We start from the raw sequence: 24,043 nt of genomic DNA, 5'->3' as shown, positions 1-24,043 counted from the left end.
TTGATACTTGAGAGATACTTTAAGCAATAATTTCGCTACTCTGTTAAAATTTTAAATTACCTTAACACAAAATTCGATAATTATTCTACTATTTGATACAATTTTGTTCCTCTGCAATTATTTTAAATTTAGTGATTTCGTTTATATTATTGTGGATGCAATCGTCGTTACTTTATCAAAATTTTATCACCCATCAAAACAAAATTAGATAATTATTCTACTATTTCATACAATTTTGTTCCTCTGCCATTATTTTAAATTTCGTGATTTCGTTTATATTATTGTGGATGCAATCGAGTTGTTGCGAGTGAGCTGTCGAACAAGCCATTCGTCACGCACGCAGGCTTCTTGAGGTCACTGGACACAACACAAAGCGATCATTAAAATTAAAAGAGTTTCCTTTTAGCCACTTTGATAGAAGCCAAAAGGAATATAAAGTTGCAAGTGATAGTTAATGGCTGGGGAAAAGTTTAAAATTATGAATAATTTGTTTCTGTGTCGGATTGAAGAAATAATTGAATAATTGTGGTTATCAAATAAATAACAATCCTGGTTATGAATCATCTCCAAATCAAGTACAAAATGTGTTCCGTCTAAATCTGTGTTGATACGAATTTTAAGATAGAGAATGATTCGAACAATCGTCACCAAATTACGAATTATTAAATTTAAAACCTCTTACAAATTAACAAATATTTACATCTATTAATTTCTTGATTTCTCAACTTCTATTAATTTTCCTTATCCTAGCTAGCGCGATGATTGTTTTTATTTATTTCGTTTGGTTATCAGAGAACAGGACTCAAATCTTCCGTAACCAAAATACTAATTTTTCATGAGATTTTGCTCAAGAAACCGGAACTTTTCTTGTAAATTTTAATTGCAGTCATTAGCTTCTTAAAACAGAGTTCTTCTCAGTTGTCTTCCAACCACAATCGCAAAGTAACATGCAAGTTCAGAAATAAATATGAAGTGCTTTAAATCACGTTTAAAGGTTCTGCTTGACGAGAGTTTTTTGCCCCTCATAGCAAAGGTTTGAGTTTGTTCCTCATGGCAGTTCCTGCATGCACGCAGTAGCCATGAAGGTTGAGATGAAAATAAAAAGCCACTTTGAAGTGACTGATCTTCTAAGTTCCTATGTTCCACTTTTATCCTCTGAAAGAGCATCATTAATTCTCTCACTTCATTCTTTTCATAAGTGTTCTAACTAAATGACTTGATGCTTTCGTAGAGAAATATTGAAGCTCATTCACAAAACATCTCTAACATCTCTTATATGAATTATATGAAGATATTAATAACACGGTTCCACTTCGTCACAAAATTACGAATTATTAAATTGCCAATTTGCTATTGAAAATTTTAGCCATTAATTTTTAAATAAATTTAGTTTCAACCTGTATTGTATTGTATTTTTCTCTTCCCAAACATTCCCACACTATTTCTAATGAAACAACGACCAATGCCGCAACAACGCACGATTTACAAGATTTTATTTTGTGGAACTAACAGTAAACTCGTAGATGGCAAGGCGATATTCCTGTTCGTAAACGTCCGAGGATTTCTGGAAATGCGTCACTCAAGCTTGGATGCCGCTATTGCTTATGAGACTTCTGACGCTAATTTTACATGGCAATAAATAAGAAGTCTTGTCTCCTATCCTCAGAAATGTGACCGAGCGGCTGCCAGAAGTGCAGAAGACGCTGTATTTCCGCACATTTATTCGCGTAAATTTAACTTAAAAATTTGAATTTTAAAGTCATTCCACGGAGCTTCGGTAACCGTTATTGCATTAGCGGAAAAATTTAGACACTAGCTGATAGAGGGTTTTTAATGCAGAACAGAAAAATCGCCGCCTTCTGCTGCTTCTTCATGTTGTGATGCTGTAGTGAAATGATTTGCTATGCTTAAAAAAATGACAGTTTTTCTTCAAAAGACCATTTGTAATCTTTCAGTTTTAATATTACGACAATAATATTTTCCAGGTCAACAGCATTGGATATATCGAACATTTCGTTAACGTGTTGTACAAAAGTCATGTAGATTTTTTTAGTTTCGGTGATCACTGATTCGATTGAGTTAATAACGACGCTGCAATTGTTCGAAATTTATTGTTTATTCGTTCTGCTGCATTGAGATTGAGACACACAATAGCCAATACAACCGAGGTGATGAAAGCGGCTATTGTCATCCCCCGAGGTTAAACGATATTTTTTCACAATACATTTATTAGGCTCAGGCTTTCTTAATAAGAATCAGACTAAAATTTCGTTTGAAAATTTTTTTCATCTATAAAAATGTAATGAATTCCTTTTATTTTTTAATGGTGGTGTAACAAAAGCTAAAAACTTCATAAGCACACAAATTTTTTGGGACAAAGTGTGCATAATTTGCGAAGGAGGATGGAACTGCTCGAACTATACATACTCACGAATTTTAAATGTTAAGGTACCTTGTGCAGCGATTACGGAGCGGACGGCAATTTACGAACTACGGAAACTTTAAGCAACAATGTCCAGGATATCATAGATACCTGCCATATACGCTCGTCAAGAACCTTGCAAACTCTACCGTTGAATTTGCCACTAAATTTACGACTTGTCACAAATTGTTAGCGAGGCTGAACCTAGAAATGGCATTCATGAGAACTAACGGTTTAGATGTCGCCTGCTTGCCGAAACATTTTCATGTTATTCGATATCATGTTCATGATATCACAAACGAATGTGTTGTCACAGATTATGCATGCAAATAAGCTTAACATTTTTCGAAGTTTCAAGTCACTATTCGTCAAATATGTTGTAAAACAATTAGGCTCCCGATAAGATCTTTTCATTTTGACTTCAAAATATTGTAGCACAAATTCATCCAGACCTTCCTACAACATTTATTCGAGTAATGAATGCTTTAACAATTTCAATTTATTACTTCATAAAAATTTTTTGCGGAGAGAAGATATATTTTCAAATTTTGCCCGCAATAATTTTTACTCAGTTTCAATAGTTCTAAACAAAACCAATAACTTTTCAAATCCTTCAATTATTTCACATTCAGGAGACACGAGAGTTTAATTCCTATTTTCAGTCTCTTAATTTATTCCCAGAAACGAGACTTAAAAACAGCGTTGCCACGTATTGTACCTACGCTACCATGACTTGCACAAATTAATCACTCTCCCATAACACGACTTCATGCAGGGTCCGATAAGTGTCTCTAAAGTCACCACAATTTACTGGCATTGAGCAACTGTTCATGATTGGCCAAAACTCGAAGGTTATCGACCGCTCCGGTTACACAAGCTTGTCATGCGCATCCGCCCTCCAGCAGCTTATTATGTCACGGACTGGAGTGCGCTGCTGCTCAGCTGCCATTGCAATCCATGTGGGGATCGTGATGCACTAGAACGGCAATCTGGCACAAATCAAATAAACTAATTAATGGATAGCTTCATCCTTCATTGTTAATTCCCCCAAGGTTATTAAAATCTTCAGAAATAAAAATGAACAATTCTGTTTGATAACAGTTTATTCAACTAGGTATTTTGAATTTATCCAAACAACGAATATCTTAGGGTAAATCAATAAAGAAAGAAAATAGCCGGTAATGCGTCTGCGATTAAATATTTTTTACCACTTCGAGATTTCACATAACATTAAATAAAATTACCTAACCTGGAAACGAATTCGATCAATTGAAAGTGATAAATAATATATATTCACCCAAATAAATTTACAAACAAAATTTGTGAAGGAATTTAGAATGGGAATTTCATTTAGGTCAACCACCGGCGTTTCAGCATATATACGTGCTCATTTCGCTTGTAATTCAAAATGATATCATCATAATTAAATTTTAACTAAGCCCGCGATCAATAATGACTTAAGAAGGATGAAATTTGCCCTGCGTCGCTCTGTTTCACGCAAATATAATAGCAGGAATTATAGTGGCGTTACAGACGTGATGACATCACGTCTGCATCACACGCTCTCGCTGGTGTCACATGATCGATGCGGGGCCAGTAGTGAGTAAGCAAAGAGATAATGAAAGTTTGTTTCAGTAAAATTCTGTAGTTAATCAGTAGTTATAGATTGGTAGAACTTGTCAATAAGGTTGAATATGGGTTGATATTGAAAGATAATGTTCAAAAACTTGTGTTGTGATAAAATTAAAATTTGTCATCGTATGGTTGAGCCAGCTACTGGTTCAGTAAAATTCTGTAGTTAATCAGTAGTTATAGTTTGGAAGAACTTGTCACTAAGATTGAATATGGGTTTATATTGAAAGATTATGTTTGAAAACTTGTGTTTTAATAAAATTAAAATTTGTCATCGTAATTAGAAGTAATCGAATAGAATGGCGTGAAAGATCATTTAACAAAATTGAAGCCATTGAACGTAAAGTGGGCTTCAAGTAGGAAATTATCGAAGCATATTTGAATAATTGATTATATATTGACTAAATAAATTATGACATTGGATTTGAAGGATAATAAAGTGTTCATATCCATCTTCTAAGTTTCTATAAGATATTGTTTCAGACTATTAGGTTAAGATGAGAGTAATCGAAATTTGATAAAATAGTTCAAAAAGAACAATGACGTATCAACTTTGATTTTAGTATGCTCGATGCTTAATTTTTGAGCGTATACCAAATTTCGAAAAATAATCTTTCGGATAATTAGGTTAAGATGAGATTTTTCCCGATTGGACAAAACAGTCCTCAAAGAACAATGAAGTAACTATTTTGTTTCCATTACGCTCAATTATTTATTTTCGAAACATACGCACATACTGCAGCCGTAGCTTCGAGTCAGTTTAGGGCGGCACAGTTCCCGTTTCATTGTTGAACTCGAGCGCAAATCTCGAGCCGAAGTGACGACCGGAGCCTGAACGTGCTTGGGTGGCTGGCGGTGGTAAACAATGCACGTGTGTTACAACACGTCGCACGTGGCAGCGCGTTACAACACGTCGCACGTGGCAGCGCGTTACAACACGTCACACGTGGCAGCGCGTTACAACACGTCTCGCGTTACAGCACGTCGCACGTGATGCGCGTGGCATCGCGTTACAGCACGTCGCACGTGATGCACGTGGCAGCGCCTTATGACATGTCGCACGTGATGCACGTGGCAGCGCGTTATGACACGTCGCACGTGATGCAATTATGTTACAACACGTCGCACGTGATGCACGTGGCATCGCGTTACAGCACGTCACACGTGATGCACGTGGCAGCGCGTTACACCACGTCGCACGTGATGCACGTGGCACGTGAACGTATCTCTGCAACGTGGGCTCGAACGGCATACGTTGATCAAGCTACCGGCGTAAATGCAGCGTCGTCAGCAGTCGCCAGGTAACAAATTTTTTGCTAGTTATTCATTAATCGAAAAATGTTAGTAAATGAATGTGCGATGCGGATTGCAGATCAATGATTTTTTTTTGGAATATCATACCAGTGAAGTTAAAAAATTAATCAAATTGTAAAATATTAGTTTTTTCCTTGAACAAAAGAATCTTTGAATATCCGAAGCCCTTTATAACGGATATTTTTCTTCCGTTTTTCTTATTTCGAAAAATGTCGTAAGTTTTTAATCAAACATCTGTGATGCAAACTTAAATAGAACCAAAACATCCATAACATCTAAAATAAATAGTTAAGCTTCATTTCCATCAATCATCTTTCGCTCGCTTTAATTCGAGGACAGCAACGCAAAGAAATTATAATAGATCGTTGGAACTGTCTAGTTTCTGTTGAAGCTCCTCAGAGACGTGTTGCATTCATACATCGGTCTACAGCATGAACTTCTCTGCAGTAGCGTGTACGCAACCAAATCAGCGGGCGCTGTGAACGCACCTTACGCACTGTAAGCACCGTACGCACCGTACACACCGCACGCGCCGTACGCACCGCACGCACCATACGCACCGTACGCACCGCACGCACCGTACGCACAGTACACACCTTCCAAACCATAAGTGCACCGTACGCACCTTTGTATTAGTCGCGCAACCATGGCGCAACACAGCCGCGCGTGCTCGCTGTAAACTCGTGTTCTGGAACACCAACCGCTACAAATGCCAGGCGATTTAATGAAGGCCTTTTCCTATCTGTGCATTGATACCTGGGCCAGTGAGCATCTACCGTGGTAAATGTCAGCGATATTGCAAGATTGCAGTTATCAGCGAATTGCCTTATGCGGCCAGCAAATGTTCGCTGAAAGCCGCGATACTTACACGTTTTTTTGCACGTGTTGGCACGAAACCCAGCAGATAGAAGATGAATCGGGAGATTATACTTGCGCTCTTTAGTTTGAAAAGGTTTCTGTGCGATTTTCTCTAAAATATTCAATTAAACTTTTATACCATCTATCACAATTATCACATTTTATATAATGTATAATGAACAAACAACGCCTTTAGAATGGTGAAGATGATCTAAGACCAGAGCAAGCCATAGGCCGCAAAATCTGGGAAAAAAATCAATTTTGCTTATAGAAATTGTCCAGTTATTGGCCAACGTGAATTTAAACTTCGGAGAGCAATGAGATAAACATTTCTACATTTCTATATGAAATCCTTTTGGTACAGTCAGACAATGTTCGACTTGAACGTACATTAGAACAAACATTCTGAAGAAACTCAATATTAATTAAAACAGGCATCCTAATGAGCAATATTTTTGGCCATTAAACTGCCGTGTAACGCTTTCCAGTTAAATTAAATACCAAAGATTCATTTACTTTATATTTCATTATCGTGACAATATAAGGGAAGTAAATTATGATAGAATTTGCCGACGATGGATGAAGTCAACCCAAGACAAGCCACGCAATCCAATCTGAAGGTTTAATATGATTCATCTAATTAGCTTCCCAGTCTTGAGAACAACACTTGCCTTTTAATTTCGCTTTACTATATTCCTTTATTGCCACATCGGAATTCATTGGAGGACAAATGTAGAGTGTTTAACACATGTGTTCACCATATTGAGAGCTGTGCATTCACTGTGTACTGGCATTCAGTCCACATAGAGAATCATGCATTCACTGTATACTGGCATGCAGTACACATCGAGTATCATGCATTCACTGTATACTGGCATGCAGTACACATCGAGTGTGATGCATTCACTGTGTACTGGCACGCAGTACACATCGAGTATCATGCATTCACTGTGTACTGGCACGCAGTACACATAGAGAATCATGCATTCACTGTGTACTGGCACGCAGTCCACATCGAGTGTCATGCATTCACTGTGTACAGGCATGCAGTACACATCGAGTATCATGCATTCACTGTATACTGACATGCACTACACATCGAGTATCATGCATTCACTGTGTAGTGGCACGCAGTACACATCGAGTATCATGCATTAATTCATTGCGTACTGGCACACAGTTCACTGAAAATTTTCATTTCCTGCACACCTGTTACTAACGCATGTTCAATAATCCAAGACTTTTTAATTGCAGACGTCCGAGATGCGGATGGAAAGAAAATACCTCTTGATTCGAGTAATTTATGGTGAAAAGATAGAACCTCTTGGTTCAAGTCCGTTATAATAGAAAGAAAGGACCGCTTGGTTCAAGTAATTCATAGTGAGAAGAAAAGTCCATTTGCTTTAACGTTATTCATGGTGGAAAGAAAATACCTCTCAGTTAAAGTCATTCGTGTTTTTCGTTTTCGTTTTTCTAACCGCAATTTTCGAACAGCGCCGAAAATAACAGAGTAGGTTGGCGTGCGTCTGATTTAATGGCTTCGGAAAGGTCCTCTTCAACTAACGGCAATTTTCGAAGTCATGTCGGCTCTTCAAAAAGTAAAAAGTTTGCTTTTTCAGTACAAGGAGCGTCTCATATTTATAGTTGAAGGCCACGAATTGCTTCTGAAACACCGGGGTAATGCCTTGACTTTTGAATGAAAAAACTTATGCCAATATGTTATTACAAGCGAAACTGCAGCTCCAGAAATTGTGAAGGCTAAAGTAATCATTTGTGAACCGAAGCAAGAATTGATAGACATAACTTTTATTGAACTTAATATTATTACCTGGTTATTATTCGTTGAGACATCCCATAGAAGAATGCAATAAAAATAAAGATTTAAATTTAAGTCGCTCATGAATAGCCTATTTCAAATCACTATGAAAATCATTAGCAGGTTTGGACGATTCCATTACGAGGAAAATTTTCGCAGTTCTTGGATTCTTCAATCAAATGAATAAAAATCTCAAGATTTAATAAATATAATATATGTCACTTTATAAATGGAAAAAATGCGAGTGCTTGCCCGTTGAAAACAATAATAATCTAGTGGACGCGTTTTCGGCTTATGCAACTTAGACACGTCGTTATGCTACCAGCATTGCAGAACCGTTATTTAAGAGGGTACCTGTGCGTGAAAAATGAAAAAAAGGTAACATGCAAAAATGACAGGCGGGTTGTCGGCTCTGCACGCGGTTAAACTTGCACAACTTCGCTTCTAAAAGCAGGTCAAAGACGCTCGCACTTAGCGATAAGCGGGCCATCGATTTTTAATTAGAAAAAGAACCTTGAAAAAACATTGAATGTTGCATGCGGCTCGTAGAAGTTAATGTTCTGTTGCTAACCTCTTAAATCGTTCAGATATTTCGCGAACAATTTTTTTTATTTGTTCTCTATAGATATCTATTGTATTGGGTGAAAGAAAAAATCCCAGAAAGAAGCGTGATTGAAATGTTTTATTTGTTATAAAACTGATAGAAGGTAGGTAAGTATTTTAATATTTTTTAGTAATACGTACGTTATTCCACTACTAAAAATATCCGGAGTATATTATATGAACCTAATTTTTTTAAAACTATGTTCGTTACGTTGTTTATCCATCAGTTTTTATATTATATCACATATCGTTTTGTAATGAATAAGTATCAGACTAGGTTGCCGTCATTATGGTTGTTACATAATTAAATGCATTATACATGCGATCATCAAAAGGCTCCATACATCGCTTTTATACTTTCCTTAGGCTAAGTATTTTGTGACATTAATCGAAATGTTATCGTCACTCCAAGCCACACCCGTCACTCCACACCCGTCACTCTACACCCGTCACTCCACACACGTCACTCCACACCCGTCACTCCACGCCCGTCACTCTACACCCGTCACTCCACACCCGTCACTCCACAACCGTGATTTCACACCCGTCACTCCACACCCGTCACTCAACACCCGTCACTCCACACCCGTCACTCCACACCCGTCACTCCACACCCGTCATTTCACAACCGTCACTCCACACCCGTCACTCCACACCCGTCACTCCACACCCGTCACTCCACACCCGTCACTCCACACCCGTCATTTCACAACCGTCACTCCACACCCGTCACTCCACACCCGTCACTCCACACCCGCCACTCCACGTAACCAACCGCCGCTCGTTACACAGCGTGGCGGTGATGCAAGAGCGGCGGCTATGGTCCCGGCGCGGTACCCTTATGTTGGTGAGTGTTTAAGCTTCGTAATGGCAAGACAACGCGCGATCAATAGAATTCTTCACGGTGAGTAATCTTTCGTTAGCCAAACACAATAGACTGACTTCATCTTAGGTAAGAAGAAGGCATCGCGTAATCCTTGCGTTCGTTGTCGAGGAATCAATGGCCGTGGCGGAGCGTTGGGATGCGGGATCGGCTATCGAAAATACAAAGATAGAAAAGGTGGAGACAAACACAGAGGAGGCTTCCAGCGTTGCCCAATGCAGGAAGCTGGTGGACGGTGGTCCGAGTCCGCAAACTTTGGATTCCAGCCTTTGTTGAATTTAAAATCGTTATTTGATAGATGGATTGTATGCGGAAAATCAATAATAAAATGCTGAAATAAGTCATATGAAACCGAATTATGGATTAATTGATAATGTATGGTTCAGACTAAATGCAAAAAATACAGGAAATCGGCATGTTATCTGGATAAAGATTTACCTTGAGGATAAATTTAAGGGACTCGCTTATATAAGACAACAAGGGAGGCCATCATGTAGAATTAAAATTTTATTCAAATTTCTAAATGACAGAATGAAATAGATTGGCAGGTTTTCCTTTTTATGGACATGACTTGTTCATTACTTCGTCATTTAAAATCTGTTTTTCTTTGATTAAAGTTGTGCAAATACATTTAGTTTTACCGTTTCTTCTATTTAACCGCAACAATACAGCAAAAAAATTTCCTTTATACATAAAAATTTCATTCACTCAAGGTTACATTGAACTAGTAATTACTAGGGACTTGGAAATATCAAAAAATTGTACAATTTTTAAATTTTATCATTCTTATAATACTCGCATACTGCATTATAATTGCGTTCAATTTAAAATAACGCTTCAAGTTAGTTTATTATGCATCAGAAAAGGTTCTGACCTTCACCTGGATACTTCATGTTCATGGTTGAGAATCCGGATCGATTGATTTTTAGGTTTTAAATGAAGCTATAATAATGAATGCTAAATAACTTGCTTATTATAATTTAACTACTCTCATAAACCCCTGTAATTATTAAATTCGATTACAAAAAGAAAAAACGGATTAAGTTACGGCCAGGAATAAAGATTTAAATTTAACAAAAAAAATCAAATTTATGTGTCCCATTTATAACTGAAATTGGTTATTTAATTAGAGTTGAAACAATACGTGGGACATATAGTTCCCACGGAGCATTTTCTGCCTTGTGAGTTCAAAAGAAATCTATACCCTGGTCCAAATTTCAACCACCTAAAAACTTTTCTTTATAAACAGGTAAAATATTGTATCATTAAAAAAATCAAAGATAAGTATTTGAACCTGAAATATTGGAAGAGAAAGACTTTTATTTGTACTTTAATAATTACTGTTATAGTGTGATAAAAATAAGCTGTTTAATTAATTAATTAAATTCTTCGCTTCTTGACTACAATGGTAGCCAAGTGTAGCTAACCAAGCTCCTCTGACGCAAGCCTCGCAGGAGTAAATCTCGGTTGATGTCTTGTACACTCAAAGAAATGAGCGAGACTTTGTCCAAATAGCTATGCTATTTTTCTCCTAGTGTGGATCATACTAATCCGGTTTGACCCTGGAAAAAATGTGTATCAGTGCTACGCCCGCTCTATATGTTTGTATTGAGAGTAAGGAAAACGTGACACTATTCGGACAATACGACCCATTCATTTTTATTAGTGAAGGCCTGATCTGCAACGTGTATGTTTTGTAAGTTCTTAATAAGCTGGTCTGTGTTACCGGGTAGTTTGTTTCTAACTGACAAGCGTACAAAAGTACATATACACGCGGAAAAATGAACGCGTCATATTAACCAAATGGTGACAATTTCTACACGTAGCACTGACCAAATTTTTGCCGGACCAAACTGTTTCATTAAGACCCACTGTTGTACAAAAACTATATCGCTTTTTGAACAAAGTCTCGCTCATATTTCCGAGTGTACGCAGTGGTGAAATGCATATCACAATCTCTATGAAGATATTCAATTGTGTGGCTAAACCGAAGACAATTGAGCAATCCTCCCAATCATAGAGGAAACAAAACAGCTTAATATACCAGCGCTCTAAATCACCAACCACCACTGCTAAATTTCCAACCAAACCAGTGAGAGAAACTAATTATACATTGTCGAAAAATCGATAAACTATTAAAGTTATGAGGGTCGATTTGGCCGAGAAAAAGACATTGTTCTAAGCGCAGCTAGTGTGTCAGTATTTAAACAATATGACTAATCCATTTTACGAGTGGCAAAGTACGTATACACACGATGCATGTGGTCGATGACGCAAGTAAATGAGATCGTACGCGTCAGATCACGCGCAGCAACCTAGTGATGTAATTGTGAACGGGGAACACGGGAGCTTTCCGCCGATAAATTATTTCCTCTACGTGTGATATTGCAACGATTGGCGATATGTAATCGTAGCAGCACGTATAGCGAGGTTTTCCATATAATTTCAGGCATCTGAAAGTGCGCACTGCGGATCTGGTTTAGGGGAGCTCTATAACCACAAGTTGCTATTCCGGTTTCACTTTCCCTTTCCTGCAAGCACCGAAATAAATACAAATATAAAGAGCTATTTTCTCAATCGTTTGAACTGATCAATTGAAGGTTAAACTTTCAGATATTTATATGTATAATACAGGTGCTCTAGAAGGCTATTGGCATCTCGATAGAATCTTTGTGCAAAAATTTTGTTTTTGACAAAGATGTGTTGATGTAGCGAACAATATAATTTATGCCAAGGAAACTGCTAATGCATTGATCTGATCTGAAGTCTGCATCGAGAAGGAGAGTTGAGAACAATCTAAACTTAATTATGAGTTGCTTAATTAATTAAAAGCACAACCAATTAGTTATTTAATTAAATGCGAATAAACCATAGATTCATAAACACATAAAATATTTTCGTCCAAAATGACTGACAATAGAGCTGAGCGTCACTGCATGTAGCATCGCATAAAAACATGTCCTATTCACTATGATATCTTGTGCTTGAATAATACAGGGCAAACACGCATATACATAAATAGGGATGATAATATTGGACAAACAGGCATTAATATGAGAGTTGAGTTTCGGTGCTTCACGAAAGTCAGTAATAAATATTCACGTTCAGACCATGAAATTTAAATCATAGATTTTCCAGGAATTTGCAATAAAATTGGTATTCAATTAAATGACTGAAATACTTTCTTATGTCTCAAATTTAATTATTAGATTGCAGTAAATAATCTAAATATGGCTCCACCCATTCAATTCAGAATCAAAGATTGTAAAGAATCTTTTATGCAGATTCTTTAGGTTCGTAAAATAAGACGCGGTTATGCTTATTTATATGTTTCTTTGAATCAATATAAAACAATTCCATGTGCAACAAAACAGAAAATATATTTAATAACTTTTTTTCATATTAGCAGTGAATTCGCCATCAAATAATAACTGATAATAAATTCTTACCAAATTACTGGGGGTTCGGGATAAACAACTCTCAGCTGACGGACAAATAAGTAAATTACTATACTGATGAAGCCGGCACAGGTAAACTCTTGCTTTGGATTGTCAACCAAGAAGGAATGAGCGTGGTTTCTTTTAACAAAGAGCTTGATTAAAGTTATAAAATAGCACAATACTTTCAATATGGCTACCTACTCCTATTTCGGAATGTAAAGCCAGGTTAGAGTTGCACAATATCAAATAATTTCAATACGTCTCCTTCCTTTGATTTGGTAATGTACAAGCTTGATAAGAGTTAAGCAAATTCACAATAATTTCACGATGGGTCCTTACTTCCATTTGGTATTGTACAAGCTTGATTAGAGTTATTCGTACAATATCACAATAATTTCATTATTGCTCCTTAGTTAAATTTGGTGTCCAAGCTTGATTTGAGTTATACAAATTCCCAATAAAAACTTCATTATGGCTCCTCGCTTCAATTTGGTAATGTACTAGCTTGATTAGTCTTACACAACCTTCCATAAAGCCGACTTGGGGGCGTTCAGGACCTTGTCAGAAAACCCGTTAACCTTAGGCCCTCAGACGACAAAACTCCTCAGTTGCGTAAGCCATCTTATCACTTCATGACCTTATCTGAAGCCTTCTTGCCACGCTGACCTACGCGAAAAAAAGACGGTGTTTAGTTCTGTGCCGTTAGAACCTGGAACTAAGCTCTCTTTGCTATAAATATTCTAGGTAAACAATGGTGGAACTATTGCTATACAATATAGTGCTCCTCTCACAACCTGGAACTGTGAGTGAATGTGAGCTGAAATTATTGTAGCCCCAAACATGAATTGCTGGTGCATTGAACTATACACAACCACTTATGCCGAACACTAGTAATCCCATGCAAACCTGTATCTTTAGTTGTTCTGTACATCCTGAACATTAACAGTTTCATGCAGCCTGGAATGTTGGTTTTCCTACACATCTTGAACAATAGCATCCATCTTGTAACTTTGGAACACGTCTAAAAAGAGTAGTATTGACCGGAAAAACTATAAGCACAACCTGATTTATAGGCGGAAAAGCATGAGGTAAATTTAGAATTTATAGAGACCAACACAAGTCGTGAACGGTGCAATGAAAAAATTTGGGTATAAAAGGCTTGTCTCGTTTACGAGTGGAAGAAAATTGGAAAATCTTCTCATACCTGACACATTCATTTTCTCTGCATTGTTGCACCAATAAAACATCGTTTTAATACTTTCACGGAAAAATTAACTGTAAACTAAAATCAACAAGTTCTTCTCGACCATTTGGAACCGCAAGTGATATAGATGACACGATATCTTCAACTTCTAACACCTACGTCACTATCGCTTCATTATATTCATCATTATATAATGCAATAACGTACCTGAGAAAAGTTTCCTGCTTTATCGAACCTTGCAAAGACATTACGGTATTCTTTAATAGGACTTACAAACGTCGTCATTATGGAAGACCTGAAACAAATGGCATTTCCAAAACCTTGAAATGGGATTTCGGAAATAAAACTTTGTTCAGATAAAAGTTTCGTTAAAGTTTCTGTTTATTGTTTATCTTTTTGCTTCACACAAATTTCGAAATATTTGAAGGGGCAATTTCATTGGGAATAGTAGGTATTGTTAGCACCTTTATCTCCTGATCGAGGTCCTGGGTACGTGAGAGTTTTCGCACTACAGTTTTCACTTACTTGAAAAGCCTATGTTTTTTATTCCGAACATATTCATTAAAATTTAGACGACTAAAGTCATAGTAGGGTCGTTGCGTTATTACGTGGATGATTTTAAAAATCAAAGCGCGAATCTATGTTTTGGTAAGTGATATAAGAAAAAACTAATGAATTAAAATTTTAATTCCGGTTCCTTTATTTGTACCCTTGTCATTCACTTTTACCATCACATTTATCAATAATTCCGCTACATTAACCCGAGTTAGCATTAGTATGTCACCCGTACTGGCCAGGATTGATGTCAAAGGTAAACGGTTCTTTGCTCGTGGTCAGCAACTTGCTCCTTGCCAAATTGGGCACGACAATTGAACGTACGACCTTCAGGCCGCGACTTTCATCTTTTCCATTATCTTTTTATACAGCGTTTCAGATTATCTGATATAATGAGAATTTCAGAAAATTCAAAGGCCTCAATGATATTGAACGCTGTATAAACGAGGCATATTCATGCAAGTTTATTCACCTTTGTATTGCCTTGTATGCGTGAAGACTGCATTGTTCAGTGTTATTACTTTGACACGTGAAACACGAACTAACTTATGGCATTGTCTTCTTTTATATTCAATTTAACATAAACTCTTGCTAGGGGGCAATAAGCCAATAACCTTACAATTTTTGTCGACTTAGCAAATCCAGACTGCATTTATCCCAACTTGATAATATGCCCTTTTATTTTAAAGCTACTTAGAGAATGCTAATCTATTTTGAGGAATACACGTGGCAAATTAGTGGTGCCTTCGGTGGCGCATCAATAACCGAGATGCTCGGGAGCAGAGGCAGCGAGGCAAGGCAACCACCTTGCGGGGCAAGCAGACATTGAAACTTGATGCTGCGCATTGACCGCCTGAAGCCTTGACCGGTGGCTTGCTCTTCTCCTCGGTGCTTGCACGACGGCCTACACAAGGTGAAAGGAGCCACCTGTAACACCAAATCAACTCTCAATTATATCAGGAATGACGGATGAGCAGCGAGGGTTGCCCAGGAATACGCGATTATTAGTGACGTAGCGTCGAGTCTCGTCCTGCACGACACGCATTTAGTCTCCCGAGAAACTAGTAAATTTTTCAGAAGAAGGGTAAGGATTTCTTGTTATTCTTAATCTGTTTGAATACAGTTCTTAGGAATTGAATGTTTATTGCTATAATTTTAAAGGCAAAAATATCCATACAGACCTGCATAATGGTTGTGCGATAATTCCCTTAACTTCAGATTACTCAACGCTGGCGCCAATACTGCTGTGGAGCTAAACAAACAATTGTCTAGGTGAAACATAATCTCGAACCTTTTCGCAATAAAACTGATCATTTATTCAAAATCGCGATCTTTTCAACGAAAATTTACCATCCGCGATATTGAACTTCCAAGAAGTGCCTTTACAACCTACATTTCGTTGTGGGTATTTGCACGACTTACCGCCGATCGTGATGGCCTCCATGTTGTACTGAAGAGAACTGAGGTGTTGAGACTTGAAAAAAACCCTTCACAGTAAAATTCAGAAACTCGTCGTTCAAGGACAAGCAAGTCGTTCGTAATCAATTTTATTGCACTGGAAGGAGCCAATTGTTCATATTCATGCAAGTTGCTGGTTAATTTCAGCACGTATGTAATAGGACACGATGTTTTCATGAGAGTGAAGTAACTTTGTGTCGGAACTCGGAAGACTCCAATTGTGATCAATTTTATTTGAACAGATAACGGTTACCCCTGCACAATTAATCTATAATCAAGAGTGTTTCCTTTTATGTGTTACCTAACTTTACCGACCACTCGTATAGCTTAGGTTGCTCCTCTTCCAATTACGAGTTGAATTAAGGCTGTGCTTTGTGAGCTCAGAGGATTGCATAGGATAGATTAAGCCCTTTCTTCATATTTGCTTGCTTTCATTCTCCAAAAGACTACAGTCGCCATAACTTACTGCTCGCCCACTGTAAAGGTCACTTCACATGAACCTGGCTGTACTGTTTGGATACGGCCAGTATTTGGTCACATTTGGTCATCGAAACCCAACATTTTCTCATCCCTTTTGATTATAAGGTTTCTGACTCTCCGTGCTCCTATACGGGTATTTACCAATGTATCAGATTTATGTTTTCATGTTATTTTATAGATTGTTGATTGAGGAATCGCAATGGGAAGCAACTAATACTCAAGTTTAAAATGAAAACAGCGCGCAATAATTATATTTTATTCGATTATTCATCATGCTACTTACTTGAAGTCGGCAAACCTGCTTTTCGTAGTGACATATCGCATTATTAACCAGAAAATTTGATTGTTATAGGATGTTTCAATACAAGTCAAACTCATGTTGTCGTTATGAGTTCAGGAAGGTATTTAATATTTTTTTAGGGCAAGGAACATTTGATTGCAAAAATGCACTAATTTTTCATCATCGTTGAAGGTAGAGTGAACAAAACCACCGAATTCATTTCAGAAAGCAATTAACGGAAAAAATTTCATCGTTCCTCAGAAAATGCCAAATTCGAGCTGCAGTACCAATAAACTAAAAATTTGTTGGTTGCTCATTACTACCCATGCATCTACGGTTCACAATAATTTATATTAAAGCCGCTTCAAGGAGCCGTGTTGTCCACTTTCAGTTTGACACGCACACGCGGGAAATTGACTTTTAATTCTGATATTTGGGCGCCGTCGATGGATGACACCACAGGTGAATGCATGGTAAATGATTCGTCTGTAAAAATATAATCAAATAATATTGCAATAAACACACGCGTATCAAATAAATGATGAAGAAGGCTCTAATTTCATTTTAATAAGTATATAGACACTCGTTACTTCAGTCTAGCATCAACTCATTGCTGTTAAGTGATCATCAGACTAATAGCTTGTTTGTCCATTTTATGATGACCATTAACCGGTTAAGGATTAAGTGACCTCAAGCGCTGTTAAAACTCCAGGATTACGCTCATCACAAATGCTGACCTTCCAGCACCTCAGCGTGTGACTTAAATGCCTCTCAGGTGCACAGGCTGCTTATGGTGACCTTAAACTGACCCAATGCATAGATTAATAATCCTTGAAGAAGGGACCGGCCACCTTATGTATATTTTTTTTAACTATGTCGCTGAAGTTAACACTAGAAGAACGATGAGGTCAAAATTATCCCAAATTCGCACGTTAAAATAGGAACATAATTTAAGCGGTTTCTTTGATTAAATGTAAACAGTTTCTTTGGTTTCATACATAACACGTTGGCAGTAGGACTGGACGAACAGTACGTACTCCTATTCGCCTCGTAAAGACAACATGTCGTGAAAGTCGCTTACCGACGCTCAAATTGGAAACTGTTTAGCTTAAATTTGTAAAATTTGCTATTAAATATTATTTCACTCATCCAATGGGATTCCGGGGATAACAGCCACTTATTAACCATTTTTTACGCATGCATGAGGTCAAAATGACCTCACATAGTATTTCAAGTGGTGTACGACTTCCGTGCTTCTATGGTTAAAATATCCAATTTTGAAGTAGCCAGTTTCTGCCGCTGTTCTAGAGGCAAATTCAAAAACTTGCATCGTAGAAAAGAAAAATTAAAATTTTTGGATACAAATAAAACTGAAAACTCATCATGAATTATTCTAACCATTAATTGACACTGCAAAGATCAAAGTAACATTGAAATATTTGCAACATTGCAGAATTTTGCAACCGAAATCCGTTCGCACGAGTGACTGTAGTGTTTCGTTCGCGTGAATGTGGCGACATCGACGCAGCGAGCTATGGAGCTGACGTCGAGCCTGCTCTTGGGAGCATGAATATAAGGGGTGTGTGCAAGGCAACGCTTGACGACTGCAAATTGTCGGTAGAACATGCGCTCGTGATCCAGCAGCGCTGATGCAATTATACAAATGATGTCACCATATTGCAGATTGACGTGGGATGTTTAACTTTGAGTGTTATTATAGAGGTTTATTATCATGGCATCTATCGTGATTTACCTAGACAGATTCATCTGCTTTGAAGAGCAGTGCACAAATAATTCTTTAGTCTAACTAATAAATAAACTTTTTGTTTTATATAAAATTAAATGGCATATATTTATTTCAAGAAATGGATATGGATTTGCATTTTTCTCTCTCCAAATCCCTCCAACCCTTCTCAAAACGATATAATTTACCTATAGTTTTATTAATTAGCTGAAATGGGTTTCGAAGCATTAAACTTGTAAAATAACATCAGGAATAATTAATCAGTGAATTGAAATTAACAAGTTTGTAAATTCTTACATTATATTCTTTACCGGTATAAATGAAGTTTGCTTCCTTTTTCAAACAGTTTTTCTGTTAGTTTTTACATGGAAATGTTTTTTTTTCGTTTCTTAAATTATTATTTTAATACTTTTTGTTTCTCATTGTGCAAAATTCTAATTTCATTGCCCCAATTATACAATAAAAAATTATACTTTATAACATTAATGTTTGCACTCTTGAGTTTTATTTTATTTCTTTGAGTTCCTCTATTCCTGTTTGATGTTCTTAGATCGATAATTATAATAGGTGCCATCTCAAAACACTTAATATGTTAATACTTAAATAGGTAATAGTTCCTACCCATATTAACTGCGCTAGACATTGCATTGCGGTGATTATTATTACTTAAGTATAGTAACATCAATCCAGCCAGCTTTGGCTAAACTCAAGCTGGATGCCAGAGGTATTAGTAAGCGGTCTGTGTAATGCAGGTTAACGTAACTAGGCTACGAAAGGATGTCGAGTAATACCTGGAGCTTTCCTTCATTATTGTGCTCAGTTTTCCATCTCAGAGTCACGCATTCCAACTCTTAGGTTTTCACGGGACTATAATAAGGTTCAGATGAAGCTCACAGTGGTCCGTAGCGAGAGACGGCGAGACCGAATAACCAAAGAAATTTCAGGATCATATTACAGTTTATCGAATGTAGCCGAATACTGTCCGTGAATTTTAGGATTATCATCTGTCGTTTATCAGTTACTTCATGAATAGTGTAATGGAATAAATGGTTTTTGTGCGGCCCCGCTGTGATCTGCATAACCGGTTTGTATGAAGAAGATGCTGCTGCTTCTAACAGCTAAGATATTATATTTTCAACGAGTTATTGGCTTGTTAAGTTACAGCGTGCATTCAAAGACGCTTTGTATTAATTGAAAAACTAAAACAAACATTATTTAATACGAAACCCGTCACATCACCTATAATCGTTCTCATTAATCGTAATTTTTCAATGTCATTGCCAGTCCGATTACGTTTTCCCATAGGCTTTAGACTGCATCTCTTACGTCAAGCTCCTAACTTGTTATCCTGCTGATTCTCTGTAGTTCTTCACCAGCTTCACTTACTGCTCTTCACCAGCTTCGCCTTCAACTCATCACTATAGCTTCACCTAACGCTCTTCACCAGCTTCACTTAATTACTGCTCTTCACCAGCTTCACCTTCAACTCATCACCAGCTTCACCTACCGCTCTTCACAAGCTTCACCTACCGCTCTTCACCAACTCCGTCTACCGCTCATCACCAGTTTTACCTGCCGCTCTTCACCAGTTTACCTGCCGCTCTTCACCAGTTTACCTGCCGCTCTTCACCAGCTTCGCCTACTGCTCTTCACCAGCTTCACCTACCGCTCTTCAAAAGATTCACTTGCTGCTCATAACCAGCTTCACTTAGCGCTCTTCAAAAGATTCACTTTAAAAATGTTGGCAGTCCCGACGTCCCGTTCTTCCCATGAAGCCGCTCTTCGTCCACTCTGAAGTGCTATCAGTTCAAGGTAAGTAAGAATGTACGTTTACTTGCCAGGTCGCAGGTCGCTGAAGTCCGGTTCGCACCAGGAACCGGTTAGGCGGATCAACTGCGTCTTGAAATGAATGAACATGAAACCTCTTCTGCCATATCTACGATCGGCTACGGCTCTCCAGAGCATCTTTGTATGAACTCAATGAATGCCTGAATTTAGCAGTAGGCATTGAACATATAAATAACATGTTGATTATATTGTGTTAAAAAAATCATGTAACGGTCTGGCAAGTCGTAGTCAGGCTCAACGAACCATTAAATTAGGAAAGGTAACGTATCACTGAAGTACGAAAATGTCATTTCAGTGAGAAGTAATATTGTGAATTTATCGTGACTTTTCCGATTAGTCAGTCTATTTACGCTTCTAATCTAAATACTTAGCTGATTGAGATATGGAATTGAAATAAATACAATGACTAGTGTAAATCCCCAGAGAAAGTGTATATTTATATCAAATGTATGAACTGGCTAAGTGAAACTTACAAATATTAGAAAACATAAGATTCAATGTAATTTGCATCATAGCCTAAGCGTCTCCTTGTGACCGTTCATGTCCGGCCTCAGCAAGAAGCGGTAACTGAAGAAATTATGGTGGGGATTTAATTCGCTTGTCAAATCAAGTATTCTTGCAATGCAAGGATGCGCATGGCAACGGCAACTCGGGTCGTGAATCGCAATTCCTAGTTCAAAGCCTACGACCAGCGAGCATACCACTGAGATAATCATAAGAGCCAGTCAAATTCAGTTATTTACAACGGAGACTATTATAAACATGCCAGACTCCCGCCACCCAAGTTCAAGACGCTAATATCTGCATCGGCAAGTCGCTTGCATTAAACCATCAAGTGTGAGACGCTATTGTGCACATAATATTGACTAACGCGACCTTGAATTGCATATTTATTGCGCTATCAAAGCTGGACTTGATCTTGAAATCCTGTAATCAGCGTCCAGGCCGTAGGGAGCTTTATTAATGTGTCTGTGAACGCTGTGCATTTAAATGCTCGCAGGATTACGTGGGACACTCTAGTAATATTCTAGACAGTCCGGAGCCTATCTCACGCTCCTGGTAGTGTGATCAAGACCAGAAGCTTGATAATTTTAATCAGAGAACTAAAACTCTGCAAAAATATAAATCGCTCGATCATTTTTGTTCAATTAATGACGTCGATTCTACCAGTCTAGTAGGGTCACAGAGATGCCAGGTAAGATAATTTTAATTGGTGTTCAATTTTAAAAATCATCGGAATTTCTAATTTTAAAAGGTCACTTTCATACAAAAAAAAAATATTTGCAAGTGACATTGTTGCTTTCTTCGTACAAAAAGGTAACGGGTACAAATTGTGGAGTTCAACGTTCGGCTACAATACAGCAATTTACTCCTCTGGGCATATAAAAAAATGAAAAATTCCATTATTACTTATTTCCTTCATGGTATAATATTCTTTGGCTGGCAAATAATTTCATTTTCCGGCTATTTTTAGTCGTTGAACTCAACATTAATCTGCTGCACAGACAAAGACTTGATCTCTAGCCAGTAACCTAAGCTCATTGCTTCTATCGTCGCGCCAGAATCATGCAGATGCAGAGTCGTTACTTCATGTCATTTTATGGTGTTTCTATATCACCTTTCATGCCATTGCGCTTAGATTTTCTCGTCGTGCTATCTACTCAGCACATGCATTCAAGGGCTTTAGTTCGTTCACCTCTGGGACAGTACAATCTCACCTTGAAGCTCAATTTACTCAATTGAATATTTACATTCAAAGCCACAGATGATCGGGAGACAAAATTGTGCAGACGAGAAAGCACGCTCCTTGAAAGCCATCTTTTCTGATTCAAAGTATGTCCATCCTATATTCATTTAATTTATGTCAGATTGCTTATGTGAATAGTACATTCTTCATCCATCGATTCCATACACGCGTTGATCGCCAAGATTCAGGCTTACTTCCAAGAAATGTTCCTATTCGGTTGGCTCAGTCTTGGGACCTGGATGCCTATAGGCACCGAGCGTTCGCTACGAAAAGCCACTTCAACTTTACGGCGGAGCACAACGCTGCTCAATTTTGTTGAGATTTGGCAGACTGTTGTTCTTTTAATTCATGGATGTGACATCGAATTTCCTGCTAGATTTTCACCCAATTTGGTCGCGAGTCATTAAACGTCAATAGTGTAGCAACCCAGCAGCGCTTGGTCGTCCGACTGGCTTATTATCGTATTTGGAAATTCTGATAGATTTTAATCGATTAAATGAGAAACGCTTAATCAGTGAATCCAGTGAATAACTCTTCAATGCAATAGATTTATTTAGGGTGTGAAGAAAAACCTAAAAACTATCAGAGCTTTATTTTACGCTTCGAATTTACTGGATTACTTCGTAGAATGTCAAAGATTAAAATTTGATGACGAAATTCAAATTTTCCTAGAAAGTTTTCGTAACATTATCGCTGCTTGTAACGAACAAAATATTAACCTAAAGACTTCTGATGATTTTCTGGCGTTTCTAATTATTATTTTCCGAGTTAGTATAACAATGCATACTCACGCATGTAATTACCAATTAGATTTAATAAAATGACCCTTAACATTTTTAATGTAACTTTCCGATTAGAAGGAATAATTTATATGCCGAATATAATTCTACGTGATTCACATGATGGAATTTTCAGTCAGAGGCATCAACCATGAACAGTTTGATATTGAGTCAATAAAACGCAGATGATGTAATTCAAAAAGAACATCACATCAGTCAAAATACCGGCTTAGACTGCGGGCCACGCGAAGTAGTTAGTCTCAGCGGCAGACAGTGAGGCGGCATAGGCTGGGGACTCGGCAGGCTACGCACAGAATTTCCGACGAGTGCAGACCTGTCGAATGTTTTAAACGAAGGATTTTATCGAATTAGCTGCACTATTTACGATATAAACTATGGAGTATATTTTCATTTTAACTAAAAATTAGTAGAGCAATCTTTTCGTTGGAAGCGTATACGTCAGTTCCGTATGATTTTATGTCGAGCGAAAAAGTACACAAGAGCCCGACTCCACCCAATAGAAAGTTATCTTCAAATTTGACCTTCATCTGAAAGTTTGTAGGTTACTGGACTAATAACGCTCGCCAGCCAGACACGGCTGAAGCTTTTCCTGGAAATTAGTGCCCAGGCGATGAACTCTGATCTTTATTTTTAAATTTTTGTGGTCTCGTTTTCTTTTCCAGGTAATTGCCAGCCCTTGAAGTTGATGTCTACCGACGAGAGAAGCCGACAGCTGATGTGGTTGACTCAAAAAATCCTGATAACTTTGTCGGAAATTTCACATTTATATGAAACAAATTCACTCCCTGTGCGTTTAAATATTTATATTTCATTTTATTATTCATATTAAAATATGAAGTTTGTTGACTCAAATTCCGAGGATTTTTTTTCTTTAAATTAGGAATATTTCTGGAGACACGCCCCAGTAAAATTATTGACCATATTGAGTACCAAAGCGTGACCTCCGTTTAATTTATTGA

The 24,043-nt window shown here is 37.5% G+C and overlaps 1 protein-coding gene across 1 annotated transcript; it reads left to right on the top strand.

The window, feature by feature from the left end:
- The first annotated feature begins 9,038 nt into the window (after positions 1-9,038).
- Positions 9,039-20,484, top strand: LOC108675926 (putative proline-rich protein 21). The gene is made up of 2 exons (XM_018163982.1): positions 9,039-9,492; positions 20,066-20,484. The coding sequence occupies exons 1-2, from the start codon at positions 9,039-9,041 to the stop codon at positions 20,482-20,484; spliced, it is 873 nt and encodes a 290-aa protein (XP_018019471.1).
- Positions 20,485-24,043: the final 3,559 nt, after the last annotated feature.

Source organism: Hyalella azteca, unplaced genomic scaffold, assembly GCF_000764305.2.
Source record: "Hyalella azteca isolate HAZT.00-mixed unplaced genomic scaffold, Hazt_2.0.2 contig10004, whole genome shotgun sequence".
NCBI classification, from domain to species: Eukaryota; Metazoa; Arthropoda; class Malacostraca; order Amphipoda; family Hyalellidae; genus Hyalella; species Hyalella azteca.
This window is presented reverse-complemented; position numbering and strand designations above follow the sequence as displayed.